The following is a 16,623-nucleotide window of genomic DNA, read 5'->3' on the forward strand; positions in this document are numbered from 1 at the left end:
CTCCTTTGAACATATTCGAAGACTTTAGAAAGCTCAGGATCACGTTGTGATTCCAGCGAAATGCGCGTCAACACCGAAGATTCAATAAGATTAAGGACAACTGGCTCAGCTGTCAACTGACATGCGAAATCATCATGATAATCATGAACTGGATCATCTGCAACACAAATTCTAGATAGAGCATCAGCCAACTCAACATGCGGCGTGTAAACAGTTCTGAAGTCATATTCTTCCAATACTAACTTCCATCTGTTGATTCTGCTGATGGCTAAAGCAGGCAAGTTACTTCTAGGATCCAACAGGTGAGATAAAGGTTTCGAGTCGGTGAACGCGACAAAATGTCGTCCAATAAGATACTTGTGAAAGTATTTGACTCCACGGACTAATGCAAGTGATTCCCTTTCCAATTGAGTGTAGTTCCTTTCCGCAGCGGATAAAGTACCAGCCATACACATGATAGGCTTTAGGACTCCGTTTATCTTGTGCATTATGGCTGCTCCCGTAGCGGTAGGAGATGCATCCGACATGAGGTATAAGTCTTTATCAGGATCATATACTGTGCGTACTAAGTCCTTAGATAGCAGATCCTTGACATCCTGGAATTCCTTCTGATGAACATCTGTCCATGACCAGCGCACCCCATTCTTCAACAAATCATATAAACTGGCAACACAGTCAGCTAGGTTTGGCAGGTACGAAGCGTAATACGTGACCATACCGAGAAATGACTTCAATTCGCCGACATTAGTGGGTGGCTTACATTGAATTATTTTATCAATGTTTTCTTTCAGAGGACGAATTCCCTCCTGTGAAAGAGAATGTCCCAGATACTTCACATTTTGCACAAAGAACACAGACTTTTGTTCATTTATGCGGACGCCATAATCGGAGAAAAGATTTAGCACCTTTCGTGCGTTATCATAGCACTCCTCAAGAGTAACTCCTCCCACCAAAATGTCGTCTTGGAAAATGGAAACCTTGTCTACACCCATCAATATCTGCTCCATCGTGGCTTGAAAAATTGCACTGGCAGAGTTTACTCCGAAGGGAAGCTTCAACTGTCTGAATAACCCGAATTCCGTGTTGAAGACAAGGATCTTCTGAGCCTGTAGAGATAGGCGTAACTGAAGGTAAGCCCTTCGAAGGTCAAATGAAACGAACCAACTACAACCAACCATCTTGTTGAAAAGGTCCTCTATTTTAGGTAATGGATGTCCCATCTTCCTGAGTTGCGGATTAACAGTGTTCTTGTAGGATACACATAATCTTAATTCACCGTTTTTCTTACGAACAACAACAAGAGGAGAAGCCCACGATGATGATTTGATAGGTTCAATAACTCCGTCACTAACCAACTTCTGTAATTCATCCTTGACTGGTTCCTTAAGCGAGTACGGGACGTCGTAATATCTCTTGAACACTGGTGTAGCATCGTCTTTCAATGGCAAGTCTATCTCGAAGCGCTTGATCGACTTGGACATGTCACCATCAAAAGGTATAGGAAAATCTTTCCTTAGATTCGTAACCAGTTCCTTTATTGCAGATGATTCAACAGTAGTTGCAACCATCCGAGGAACATGTGAAACAAAAATGTTTCGCCATTCAGGCATGAAAATATCAATCCAAGATAAACCCATAATCGAACGATTCAATTTTGTCTTTACAACAATCATATCTAAGTTATGTTTCATTCCTTGAAATACAACTTCAACGTTAACTTTTCCTAAAACACCAAGATTATTACCATTTGCTGCTTTCAAGATGATAGGAAAATTGTGTATAGTGCAACCTCGCAATGAAGACTCAAATTGTCTACTGTCAATTAAAGTATAAACAGAACCTGTATCCACTAGGAATGGAATCTTAGAATTGTTGACTTGTAAGTCGATAAACAACGATCCCTGTGTATGCCAAACAGATTCACTTTCTTTAGTAACGAAAGTAGTGAAAATTTCTGGACACTGAGCGTTACATTGGATACCAGCGGCGCTGTAATCAACAAATTCGCTCTCAGATTTTTCTTCTTGAATATCTGCAAATTTGTGATCTATGGGAATGCACGGCACATTAAAATCTGAAAAATCAATGGATGATTCTTGGTTTACATGTTTGAAATTGCTGTGATTGTTAGGTACAATCGTAGGTTTTGAATTAGCCGGAACATTGATAGATTTTTCATTGATACGTGTGTTAAGCACAATGTTAGTGCCAGAAACCAATTTGCTTTTACTAGAATTGTTAAATTCTCTCTTCTTGCAGGCAGTCAAGAAATGATTTTTCTTTTTACAATATTTGCAAGTAGCCCCAAAAGCTGGGCATTTCCCGTTAGGATGAAAAGAATTACAATTACCACACGGTTTACCAGAATCATTGTTTGATTTGTTACCAATATCCCTTGAATCAGTTCTATTTTGTCTGATGTTCATTTGGAATTTGTCCTTGTACCTGTTTTGTATTTGCGAAGTGACTTCAGTTGGAGTTTCAGAATATTCCACAGCATTCTTTGAGCGACTTTGATTAATAATTCCCTCATTTAATTCTAGCTCATTGAGATACATGGCCGTATCTATAGCCTTTTTCAAGGTCAAATCAGGATCTGATAACAGTCTGTTTCTAACGCGCACACTTCTCATACCAAGAATAAATACGTCGCGACACATTGAGTCGATGAGATCACCAAAATCACATTTTGAAGCTTGTTCTTTGATTTGCACAATGAAATCCGGAATGTTATGATTTTCTTTCTGTTTAATAAGAAAGAACTTATGCCTTTCAAGCACGAGATTTTTCTTGGGCTCATAATGGCGGATCAACATTTGTTGAATTTGAGTAAGACTGAGCTCTGATATTGATTTAGGTTGTATGAGATTGTACAAATCAGCATACGTTCTGTGCCCTATTGCAGCTAATAGAACATGCTTAGCCTTATCATCGGGAATGTCTGAAGCTTTGCAGAAATGCTCGAATCTATCGAAGTATTGTTTAATACTTTCCTGCTCCCTGCAGAATTCAGAAAATTGAGACAGCTTTTGCATTGTGTACAGACAGCTTGAAGAACAATGAAAATAAATATGTAGACTTACGAGAAATAGGTATCAAATAAAGTTTCCAAGATCCTCGTCGCCATTGTTGAGTTTCGGGTTCTTTCAGTTCTTCAATTTCACAAGAAATGGAGTCAGGAATAAAACAGTATAAGCAACACGAACGTAAATGTATAATTTAGGAACACAGTAACATAATCAGCACAATAACTTACATTGTGACATGAAGATACAAAGTTGCGTCGCACAGAACGGCTATATCATATTGGACATGTTTTACAGGAAGGACGCACAGACTAAACACCAACAACATTTAATAATCAGGTCTGGCGTTCGAGTTCAATCAGCATACGACACTATCTCTCTCAACGTGATGTATGAATGATTCGAAAAGTTCTTGGAAATAATTCAATAAAAAGTTACATCACATGAAAAATTCTAAAGTGCTCGTGCTCACAAAACTATTCGCATCATACAAGGAGTGCAAAGAAAACTGGCAAGTGTGACATTCCTTTGCGTGGACAGTACAATCATTTAATTTTTTTTTTTTAAAAAAATGTAAATTAGCAAAAATTAATGCTGAAAAGGTCAGAATCATCGGTTTGATTATTACCACTCGGTCAAGAAAAATATACGTGATGAACTGGAGGTTTCTTATCATTTAGTGAGAGTAGGAACTTAGTGAAAGAAAAAGGATTTCTGCATGATTTAACAAAGGGAATCAATCACTAGGAAACTGGAGCTGACAACCAACTGGACGTGGGTACCAAATAAATCAAACCCTTTGCAATGAGACTTTGCAAATCTTTAATTGTTATACCTTGTAACTTTAATTTCTGGTAAGTCAAGTATTAAAATCCTATGTTACTATATTTTCTGAATTTTTTATAACCCAACTTTAAAAAAGAAAAAGAAAAGACTCCATTTTTCTAGGTATACATGTAGCTTAACGTTACTTATCAACGTCACAAATTAGGTCACATATGTTACCTCATATTGACCAAAACGAGTTGAATCTAAAAGGTGAGATTTTTACTGTGAGTCAGGTTTATGCAGGGCTTCCCTTGTGCCAAACTTCAGAATTTTTCAAGAGGACTCATCTGAGATATTTAACCCCGAAAACTGTCAAGATTCCATGAACGGCCATATTTGAGCCCATGCTGTAAAAAAGGAAGCACTGATATTTTATTGACAGACACCCTGCAGATAGGTCGGCACATAAAATAAAATTCAAGCCATAAACTAAAAATCCAAATTTTTAACTATTGTTACCCAAATTTCCACCATAATTTTCATACTTAGGATGCAACTTTAAGCAAAAAAAATACATATCACATAAAGTATGCTTTATTACCTACAAAATGAAATTTGTTTCAGGTCTCTAGCTCTAATGGTTTTTGAGATATTAAGGTTTCCATAAACTGCTACATGAGCAAAAAAAGCCCTGCGCCATGTTGGAAAAATGGCTGCCCCAGGAAAACTAAAGACAATACTTTTTTTGGGACATTGGTTTCGATATCTAGAAACATGTACAAATGTATGTACTAAAAATTATTTTTTTCTAAAATGGTCATGCAACCACCATTGGATGGTTTGGTATGGAATGACCAATTGGTATAAAAATAAGCTTGTTGTGCTTGGCAGAATTCAAATGAAGTGCGCAGTAACAGGTAAAACAAAGGGAAATGGTCACCAGACTTTCATTTGTGTGCACGTTCTGGTGACATCTGTCCTATCGTGAAGGAAAATCCCAAGTGGCAAGTTGGTGTAGTGGGTAAGGGAAGCAGCTTGGAGTGAGGGTATAGTTTTATGTCGTGAGTTCGAGTCCTACTGCTGACTTTTATTTTGTTATCGTTCATTTACCACGATTTTGAGATTGATTATGTATTTATTTAAAATTTATTAAAAATTGTTGCATTTTTATATCATCGGATAGATATAGTGTGTAAAAGTTGAATACAAAATGTGAATGTTCAATGAAAAATATAGAGCTGTAAATCGAACATCAACAAAATCAAAGCAGGATAAGCGCAGCACAGCTGTTGAGTGCCATGTGTGCAAAAATGTGTTTAAATCATCTGGTGTCCGTTTGCGCCGAACCACATGTCCATTTTCCCCGAACCCCATGTCCGTTTGCCCCGAACATTCATGGCAAACACTGCAACACCATGTGATTGATCGGACTTTTTTAAGACAGACGTTCCTAATTTTAAATACTATATTCTATTATGTGTTTATTGAATGTTAACACCCTATGTGCCAATCATTATTTTCAGTTTTCAATGTGCTTAGGGTGTCTGTTTGTCCCATCCTTACCCTATTTAGTGTATTCATACAGGTCTGTTTCCTGAACTGTTCAAGTATGCCAATATTGTACCGATCCATCCATCTGAAGACAAAAACTCTGTACAATGTTATAGACCAATGTCTACTGTTAGTTATTTCTTTGTTTCATTAATTTTTCTTTCCTTTTTTCATAGATGATCTCTCTGACAGACTGTCTTCTCTCCCTATAAATGCACTTATGTTTGCCGATGATAAACTCTTGAAGGAAATCTCATGATTTAGTAATCTACTATAACATTTTGTAATTTTAAAGCATCTGAACCACCTTTTATTTCCCTAAAAAAACGTTTAGGTTATCAGCATGTAACAAACAACAACACTATACATAATATCATGAATAAAAATTGTAAATACGAGTAAAATTGGTCCAAGAGGAGATTGTTGTGGCACTCCACAAGTTATTTTTGCTATCTCAGAGGTGATTTGTCCAATTTTAACTCTAAACGTAATATTCACTAACTCTCAAATCATTTCAAACATCTGGGTGATATTCCAAGAAATATCCAGTTTATGCAAAAGCGCTTTTAATAATAGTAGTAGTAGTAGAATCAGGAGTAGAAAAATACAGGGTGCCTAATCGCCATGAGGCCTGAAAATGTTCACCTGTCGCCTGAATTTTCAAATTCAGTTGTAAAAAGGGGTATTTGTTTTATATTTCGAGTTCGCTTATGGAAATTTCCATTACCTTTTTTTAATGACGAGTACAGTATGTGTTTCTTAACGTTTGTGTGGTTTCTGTGTCACAAGTATCATTAAATCGGAATAATGAACATGTCATTATTAATGTTTGCAATTTTGTTAGCCGAATTTTATAATCTGAAGCGATGTGGTAGAGAAAGCCACCTCCGGCGTAAGAATTAATAACTTTTAATTAAATCTTATACTAATAAAAAAGTATTGTGCCCCCCTGTGCTTTCCACTACGCCATGAAGGCATATAGGGGGTGTGAAGTTAGGCCCCACACATTCTTGATCACTACCAAAGGTGGGGGTGATGTGATCAGCACCACGCCTCTGGCTTCCTTTACCACCAAGAGTTTCCTCCAGGTACCAACTTTTATACGACGCTGGCTGGGCGCCGGAGCCGCTGGGACAGGTAGAAAAGTTCCGGTTATCCCCCGCCGGGGATCGAGCCCGGGTCTCTCGCTTGGTAGTCAGACGCCTTAACGACTTTTCTTTTTAAAGGAAGACCCCTTCCCTTCCCCATACATCGAATTCATACATGTCAATTTCATTCAATTCTCATTATTCATCAGGACAGACGAACACAAACAACCATGTCCGTTCCGCTGCACTAACCAGTCTGCCACGGAGTTCGACAAGACTGAACCTACGCGACTCGCGTAATCTTGTATTAATTAATAAATTAAATGTTTTAAAATGTGAAGCTTCATTTTGTTTGCATTCATAACTTTATTAGACTGTAGGCTCCCCCTCCCAAATACAACCTATCTCCTTAGAAAAAGGGAAAAAAAGAAAAAGTCACATATGACTGTGTCTGAATAATTTTAGCTTTTTCCTACCCCTCAGGAAAAGATCCGATATTCTTGCATCCCTCCCGCCTCCCACGCCAAAAGCAAAATGCGAACTCTAATGGATCACCTACCTTTGTCAATTACAGGTCCAGTTCTTCATCTGCATGATTCACGGGGCGAACACCGTCACATATGACTGTGGCTATCCCAAGAGCCAAGCCATCCTCATGATCACGGCCACTTGCCTCCTGACAGCGCTCTTCATGAACTTCTACGTCAAAACCTACTGGAAGACACAGAGAGAAGATGTTGTTCAACACAAACTTAAAATATCATAACACTAAGTTATTATTACTCTACACATATGTATTAATACATACTTGTACAGTATTGCGCACACACATACAAAATACAAGGGAGTGTCTGGGAGAACTGTCAATCTTAGAGACTAAATATTTACAAGGGAACAGTGTGGAAAATTTGGTGGTACTACAGAAGCTGGCAAAGCTGTTGGTTATTAATATTACTCTTATATTTCAATATAATGCTATAATTGTATGTGAAGTGCAAAATTGGTGCTCAATTGTTAAGAACAGATTATATTTTGTTAATAAAATGCTTTGTGAAAGTGGCGATTTACTTCCTTGTGTGAGCAAGCAAGTGAAAGCCTTGTAGTTTCAATGGATGGAATTTCCTCTGTATGTATGCTATTAACTAGTGATTTCAGCTTATTTACTGTCCTGGTACTTTAGTAGTATAAGAACTACCTCCTATTAGTACGCTATACGTACCTAATCTAATTCAACCTAACCTAACCTTCATATCTAATTATAACGCTATATGAACCTAACCTAACTTATTAGATATGAAGGTTAGGTTAGGTTGAGTTAGGTTAGGTACGTATATCGTACTAATTGGAGGTAACCCGTATAATACTAAAGTACCACTGTCCTTTCCAGGCTAACTCCACTGTGCAGTCAAGTTGAAAGTGCGTGTACTCGAATTGTCCTTCACAATATTTGTCTAGTTGGGTTGGTGTAAGGGGTGAACCTTTCTCAAGTCACCCAAGTGTAAACCTCACTTCCACTCCATCCCAGGAATCTGAAGACTTTGGCCGCGCATAACGTTAGAGAAGGAGAGAAAGCGAGTGGGCGGAGTGAAGCAGTACACGCTGCGGCAAAGACTGACAACTGCAGTCGCTCTTCCCCCTCCACGCTATCACTTTCCTTAGCCCGGGTTCATTGGTCAAGTCACCACTTCCGCAGAGACTTGCTTTCGTTCGCTCGCTCTAGAGATTACCGAGACAGAGTATAGTACTGTAACTAACGAGGCTCTGGCGCCTGTACCTGCAGCCAATAACGTCCTCTTGCGAATTGTGTTGCGTCGTCCATGTGTTAGAGATTGTTTCCTTATCCACTTCATCAAACTTCCATTCATCATCATCTTCGCAATTAGCCGAAAGGTAAAGGCAAAGATCTCCGTCCATTAGCACCTTGCCATGAAGGCACATTTAGGGGATATGGGGATAGGACCCCACACATTCCCGGCAATTTTGGACGTGGTGTGATCAGTACCACGCTCTGACCACCTATACCACCAAGGGTTGCCCCCAAGGGAGCGTCAAGTATCTGAGCGCTCAGCGAACAACGTGATCGCTCAGCTGCTTGACGGTCAAATAAGCGTTGCTCGGCGAGCGCTGCTCACTTGATCGCTGAGCGGACTTGAACCTTGCTCGCCACAGGTTTAAGGCACAGAATACAGCGTTTCTGCGTTTCGATCTCGTGAGGAAAAGAGTAAAACTGTGCGAGGATGGTGAGCTGGCGGCCAATGAGATAAAAATATTTATGATGAACGACTTGCGATATGGTGTAATTAAAGAGGAAGTTCAAGTAGTAACAGAAGGGAATATATGCTAATATCAAATTAAATCAAATGTTGTTTATTCCAAATATACACCGTAGTTTCGGAAAGTTGTGCAAGGGTGTGCAAATGAAATATCGACAGTTTTGTCCATATCAATTATTTATTTCCATAAATAACAGCTTCTCAAACTGAAATCTTGTCCACTCGACGCAGCCCCATTGATCACAGATTATTCAAAGGCACTGATATTTTGATCAATGAGCACACAGCGTCAAGTAAATGATCTGTCTGCTCAATAAGCGAAAATCTTGCTCAGCGAGCGCCGCTCATATACTCGCGCTTTAGGTACCCATTGATTTGAGGCTGGGTGAGCCCCAGAGTCGCTTTATGCGGGGACAAGGCCGGAAAAATTCCAAGCTTAGATCATCCATCCCGGGTCTCCCACGTGGCAGTCGAACGCCCAAGATCACTGCAGCTCTAAAAGTGGCAGAAAAGAGAAATCAATTTATTTATTAATTGTCTCCTTTGTTTTGTTTAATGTGAAGTTCTATAATTGAAACAAACCCTTAGCAAGGCGCACCCCAACATCCATAATACTACAAATCGAGGTCCAAGTATCTTCGAACTTGACTGTACGCCGAATGGTGTAACAAGCTTTTAAGGATCCATGCCTTATTAACTGTTATTATTTATGTCTGGAATACCGCCAATGCCTAATCCATTGCCCCACAACTCACAACAGAAAAAAAAATAAAGAAAATCTGTCCACCACTTTTTCCTTAAGCCATAATTTTCCGCCTCTAATAACAACAGAAGCCACGTCAATATACGTGTCCAGGAAGAGCAGCCAATGTTGCAATGGCATTGAAATCCCCATTCTTCTTGTTCAATGTGAAGATCTCTTCTGGAAGGTTTTCCCCCATTTCCTGCAGTTTCTCCAGGGCAGTGAACTCGCATGACGTCACGACCTTGACAGAGAAAGCCAACGAACCATTTCCTCGAAAACGAACCGTTGTGGCCAAGAGGTTTATGTAATTCCATGTGAAATCAATCATCCACGGCCATAATGTAGTCGCCGTGTAATCAAGGCCCCACAGGTTTGATTTCCGGTGCTCGCGCATTGAGCAGCGAGTGAGATTCCTCTATAAACTTGTGGAAATTTCAATGCAGGGACTGTCTGATCGATGTGGTTTATTTTACTTCGCTTTTCTGCCACTTTTGGCTAATTGTGAAGATGAGGATGATATGGTGGAATTCATGAAAATACACTAACAAAGAATACCTATGCACAGGCCAGGATTCGAACCAGGGACGAAGGACCAAATGCTTGGGAATTTGAAATGTTCATAAATGAGTTAAGTAAAGGAAAAAAATTGAGGTTTCAAGTCCACTCGATGCAAAGATAGGCTAATACGACCTACAGTTTAAAGTAGGACCCAAAGCACCATATTCCTCTTTCAAACCCGGGCCCCTTGATTACAAGGCAACGACGATACCACCAAGCCATCTGCGAAATCCAGTAAAGACAGACAAAGATAAAGACTTTGATTGTGTAAGTGGGAAGTCTCCCATTAAGTGATTACTAAATCCATGACGAAGGAGCCAGCTATACTTTGGGACACGAAATAAGGCGGTTGGCAGAAAATGAGCTATTGCCACATCGGTGGTAACTGGATTTGGTCGAACGTTTACGACAATGTATCTTCTCTTATGCAGCCAGTACTTGTCAGATATCTTATACAAAAATGCTATCAATATTTATTGGGAAGTTCAAGGTATAACAACGGTCTATTCCTCATTGGATAGAAAGTTGACGCATTGACTAGGCAACGCTGTGTGGTGAACGTAATCATCATCAGATAATTTTATCCTGGTTCACTTCCCGCCACTGAGTGGTCCGTCGTCTGCTGAGAAGCCTTACCATCGTGTGAGTGATTGCATCCAATGGCAGGTACGCTTTAGATGCAGTGCTGTGTTCCGTGGTACCGGAGCAACTGTCTCACTTATCGCACACTTCTCAAACACCCCTTTTTTGGCGAAGCCCCGCCCTTCGTTTTCTGACGGCAGGCAAAATGCATTCATTGTTGGGTTAGGCATGTTAGATTAAGGGCTCTTAACATAAATAATGTATTTCTGGTCAACTCCCGCTCTTCGATTCATGATGTCATAAAAATTGCAGTGTACGTACAAACGCTGGTCAAAGTGTGTTGCCTCCTCTGGTGATTATTTTGAAGGTAATTTGTTATTTTAGGAAATAAAACAAGTAAAGTTCGGTTTTTTTATGGGCGAATCTTGTATTTATGCTAAAAGTCCACAACCTAACATGCCTAACCTATAGGTTGTTATAACAACGACAGCAAGCAGAAGACGAAGGGCGGGGCTTGACCAAAAAGGTGTTTTGGAAGTGTGCGATAAGTGAGACACCCAAAGCACTAGGTGAATTTGAAACTGGGGCCTCCCCGATGGCGCAGTCCCGATTAGCCTTACTGTGCATAAAGTGGACTTAAAACACCAACTCAAACCAAATAAAACCGAATTTCAAAATGCGGTTGCCACATTTGCAGTGAGGGCAAGGGAAGGCCACATACATGGAGAACGCGCCAACAGAGCTTCTGTTGTCTGCTTCTATTGAAATCAAATTGTGTAACGCCCACGGCAGGGAATCGCGAGGAACCGAAGCGGGGATTTCTGTGCCAGAAGTCTGCAGGTTATGTTAAAGGTTGTCGCCCACATAGACGCCGGAAACGGGTCTGTTGCGTTCTGTTGCCGTGTTTCCCTGCGTCCTAGTAGGCAGGGCCGGATTACCCTATGGGCAGCTGGGGTAATTGCCCCGGGGCCCACACCAAAAGGAAGCCGTGAAGGACCTCCACCAAAAAAAAAAATTTAACCAGCTGGCTATGCTTATGAAAAAGTACATAAGAAGTTGTATTTTAAAAATAATAAACTTCAATATTGTCGTATGTCTACACTCTTCTTGAACCAATTGTAGCACAGCTGTCAGTCGATCTGTTTGTATGCCCCGTGACAGGTTACGTTTGCAGCAACTTTTCGCATATAGCCATGTGCTGTCATCTTGTGACCTCTTTACGGACTACGTTGTTTCATTGCTATAAATATACATCTCTAATATTAGATAATTTTCTATTTTCCTCCGAAACCTGACGTGATAAAAAAAAAAAGGATTTCGGTTTTGGATTCGAATTACTAAAGAACAACCATCAGCCTCCAGTCAGCAAAATGGACGTAGACGTAATTACAAGTGTATATATTTTGGTTATTGCGTTTTAGTTCCTTTGCTGTTGAATTGACGTGGATTGCCAGCGGCGACGTGTGAACGTTTTACTTGAAATTCACTTAGCTTCAGGGTATATGTTGAAATGTTGCACGAATGACTACTGATTCTAAAATCAGGTCTACCATTTCAACTGCTGAAAATTGGTGGTTAACATATTGAGCTAATAAAGCTCCTAGTAAAAAAATAATAATAATAGGGGGCCCTCACAAACCATTTTGCCCAGGGGCCTCCACAAACCTTGATACGGCCCTCCTAGTAGGAGATATACTTTAATCACTTGTGCATATCATTATTAGTAATATGTGGAATACATTCCATTCGATTCACATGATTCCTTCATGTTGATGTAATTTTTACAAACAGCAGCGTATGTACGGGGAGAACCGACTGATGCATTTTTTTTATTCATTCGGAAGACACAGCTTCGCAGTACATGTTGCGAGATTCAATTGTTGTCAAGATTCCTTTTTTGCTTTCCAGTAAAATGGACACGAAAGAAACTATGACGTAACGTTACGTAAAGGAAACAAAAAGACACCACTTTTTTAAAGAGCTGGTGAAAGTAGATAATTTTCTCTTCCTTTCGTTAATAATTATGTACTGTTTATCCCAAGGTCAAACATGATCATGGGCATTGCTTCATGTGTTTGCAAATCCTTGATTTATGTGGCGTAGTAAGGAGATGAATGGACCGATCTGCAAACCATGTAGGACACTAAGAAAATATATTTTATAAACTGATCTCTCTCTCTCGTATTCTTCTTCAGTCCATCTCGTTTCTTTCTCTTTACTACTCTCTTCCCCTATTTTTCTTTTGCATGACTCATCGCACTAAACTCAAACACCATTTTGGTCAGTCGCCGTATTTAGTTTTCTGACCGGCGCAATGCTGTTGTGGGTAGGATAGGCTTGTTACGTTTAAATCTCCTAGCATAAATATACTGCAACGAAAGTATTTAGAAAGGCTTCAGAGGACCAAATACGGGGCTTGACCAAGAAGGTGTTTGAGTTTGGTGCGAAAAGTAGGGCTAGTATTTCTCGTCACTCTAAACTTCTCTACGCCAGTCTTCCTTCTCACCTTGTCTTCTTTGCACTCTGCTCAACTTCCGTGGCGGAGTGGTTATAACAGCGCGCACATCAGCGAACACGGGTTCGAATCCCGGCCTGTGCTCAACTTACTTTCCACTACTTTACCTCGCCGACGAGTCACGTGCTGAGGAAGGTAAAACCAACTATTCAAGAAACCATCCCTAACAATACAAATCAAGAGGTTCCCGGCTCGATACCCGATGGAGGCACATGGCATAGTGGTTCGGATCCCACTTTAAACTGTAAGTCAAGTCCCGATTAGCCTTTCTGTGCATAAAGTGGACTTAAAACAACAATTCTACAACCAAACTGTAACTCAGTTACATTTTGAACCAAACAACTGTAACTCAATTACTTTTTGAACCAAATAATAGTAACTCAGGTAGTTTTTGAACCAAATAACAGAACTCAGTTACTTTTTGAACCAAATAACTGTAACTCAGTTACTTTTGAACCTAATAACAGTAACTCAGTTACATTTTAAACCAACTAACTGTAACGAAGTTACTTTTTGAACCAAATAATAGTAACTAAGTTACTTTTTGAACCAACTAACTGTAACTTGAGTTACTGTTACAAAGAAACTTCCTGAATACTGCCAAAATAATAGGCATCTTAACTTTTAAACCACACTTTAGAAGAGCACTAACCTAGTGAGTTCAAGAACACACAAATTTAATTACAGTCACAGATAATCAGGAAGGAAGCAAGACAACAACGTCGCCATCATTTTCAAGCCAATTCAATAATTAACTCCCAGAAAGAATTCGTGAAAAGTTACCGGCTTGTTCAACTCTACAATCTTAACTCGTTAACCTTGAAGCATCGTGGGAGTAACAAAGGAAATTTACAGGAAGTACTTAAAGTTCTTTTGTGGCCTCTTCTTACACACGCGACTTCTAATGGTATTATTAAACTCCTTCTACACCTGAACGATAGTGTAAACAAAACAGTAACAAACACCATCTTATAACACCGGTGTCAATTGAGGTGCTAGGTCACCTTTGAAATACTACTGAACTTTCGTAGAAAAACAGGACTTCCTAGTGCTTTGCAATACAGGGTGGCCACAAAGTCCCTTTACCCCTATAATACGCAAACAAAATTAGTAGTTTTTATTGATAACAGACAATGAATTTACTAAAGACCTCTGTGATATAAACCATTAAGTATCCAAGGGATCAGTCTGTGCACCATCATTCTCATGGCAAAGGATAATACGCAGCCAGGTTCTGTGCGACATTTTGCGAAGCAATGCTGGCGTTATATGAGTGAAAACCCGTCTCAAAGCTTCTTTCAGTTCGTCAGTGGTACTGTACGGTTTAAAACGGAAACAAATATATACTTTTATTATACTTTACATAGGGGTAACGGGACTTTGCGGCCACAATGTAGAAGAAACATTATAATTAAGCTTACAAAAAAACAAACTATGAACTGTCATAAACTTGCATTATCTTCTTACACTTTGCCTGGGTATTAAGCTAAAAGTTCTAATTTAGTTTATACTACATATACTATACATATGTATATGTATATTACATATAAATATACACCAGAATTTCATTTCCTAAACCGCGACTAGACTGGTAGGTCAATAAGAGACAAGTAACAGGCATGGTTTTTTTTTTTTTTTTTTTTTTTTACATGTGGCACCGTATGGAGATATGGAGCGTGTATCACGTATTCGCAAACTCGAATTTTCAATTGAATGTAGTTTTCTTGGAGTAATACCCTAAACATTACAATCATGCATGTTACTTATCTTTGGACTTTTGAGTTCGCTCATTTCTTTATTTTGTCAACTATGTTCTGTGTCACAGACAACCAGTATCAGAAGGACAAGTGTATAGACTAACCTGTAGATATAATCTGACAACGAGATTTACAATTGCCGAAGGTTAAGAAGAAATTTTTTGAAAGAGTGGAAAATATGGTGTAATAATTCAGTAGAAAATGTCTGTGAAAGCTTATGTTGAACACACTAGGAAAAAACCTTGGTTTTTATAATTGTAAAGGACTGAGTAATTCAATTATTTGAATAAATAGACTAAGAAACAGTCATGCTAAAACTTATCATCCATCATGTATTTAAAATACACATTTTAAAATCTCCAAATTGTGACAGTGGTAATTTAAGGGTTAATGCTCATCATATTATTGTTGAATGTCCTATTTACTCAGAGAATGGAAATACTTTATACAAAACATTATCAAAACGTAATGTGTCTTTTCCCATAAATTGACTTCATTACTGTATAGTGGAATGCATAAATATTAACAAGCAAATTCTCCATCACCATATCTCTTCTCTTTGTTTTATGCAACATGAACTTCAAAAGGTGTAACAAAGCGCCCAAAAAAACGTTGACAATCTTTGTACAGTAGGATTCATGAGTATTACCGTGCAAATTGTCATGACTATTTTCATTAATTTTTCTCTTACATCCTGTGTTTTTGAGCGATGGATTTTTATATATGCTGGTGCAGAAGTTGTCAACAGCTTGTTTTGATTTTTTTTTAAATTCTTCAAGCTCTTATTGGGTCAAATAAAGTGCACGAACATGGTGATGGACAATTTGCAACGGTAATACTCATGGATCCCACTTTACCAGTATACATAAAAACCATGTTTGTAAAAACACGTAGGTTGGAGGACAAAAATTAACGAGAAAATGATCATAAACAATTTAGCGAACAACACTTGTGCATCCAACTTGTGCGTCAGTTACAAACATGGTCAGCCATGGACGTATCATCGCATTTGTCCTATCCCCATGTCATAATCGCGATTAACCCAATTGGTAGAAAAGTGACTTAAATATCATAAACAGAAACAGAGACATACGTATTTTTTACACAGTAAACTACAGTATCGTTCTGGAGCCATTTATTGCTGGGAATAAGTTGCCAATTTCATTTTAAGATGGAAAATACTTTACTTATCGGAGATTTTACAAGATTGTCAGATTCTTATTATTAAAATAACATTTGTTTTAACTTTACATCTTAACCCTTCCCTAATATTACGCCCTTGGTCACTATAGCTTATTCTGTGTTGGGCGTAATATTACGCCCGCAAACATCTCTGACTGAAGTAACCTGTGTTGAACGGAATAATACGATTTTTGTATTTTGTATGTTGGTGAAACATATGTTTTGCTATTGAAGAAACAACGACCTTTTATTTAGTCACAATATTCAGTGCCGACAAAGAAGAAGAAGAAGAAGAAAAAGAAGAAGTAGTAGTTCAGAGGAAAGTAAACGACCTTTTATTTAGTCACAATATTCAGTGCCGACAAAGAAGAAGAAGAAGAAAAAGAAGAAGAAGAAAAAGAAGAAGTAGTAGTTCAGAGGAAAGTAAACTGTTTTTGTGTTATGCTGACAACTAATTAATAAAATAATTGATAATATGCTTGTAATAAAAAAATTAAAAACCATTGATTTAAGAACTTATTAGTTACCACTAAGTCCACAACTTACTATTCTACTTAAACTACTTAAATAATTTAAAT

General features: G+C 38.6%; 1 protein-coding gene across 4 annotated transcripts in view; it reads left to right on the forward strand.

Annotated features, from left to right (window-relative positions):
* The window catches only part of LOC145996585 (very long chain fatty acid elongase AAEL008004-like), a 74,658-nt gene extending 67,253 nt beyond the window's left edge, over nt 1-7,405 (forward strand). For all 4 annotated transcript variants that reach the window (XM_083133132.1, XM_083133122.1, XM_083133141.1 and 1 more), the window contains exon 8: nt 7,008-7,405. In XM_083133132.1, the coding sequence (XP_082989258.1) occupies nt 7,008-7,199 (192 nt within the window). In that variant the 3' untranslated portion in view covers nt 7,200-7,405. The remainder of the gene's footprint in view (nt 1-7,007) is intronic.
* The last annotated feature ends 9,218 nt before the right edge of the window (nt 7,406-16,623 follow it).

The sequence above is a fragment of the Lepisma saccharinum genome, chromosome 1 (assembly GCF_977018435.1).
Source record: "Lepisma saccharinum chromosome 1, izLepSacc3.1, whole genome shotgun sequence".
Taxonomy (NCBI): Eukaryota; Metazoa; Arthropoda; class Insecta; order Zygentoma; family Lepismatidae; genus Lepisma; species Lepisma saccharinum.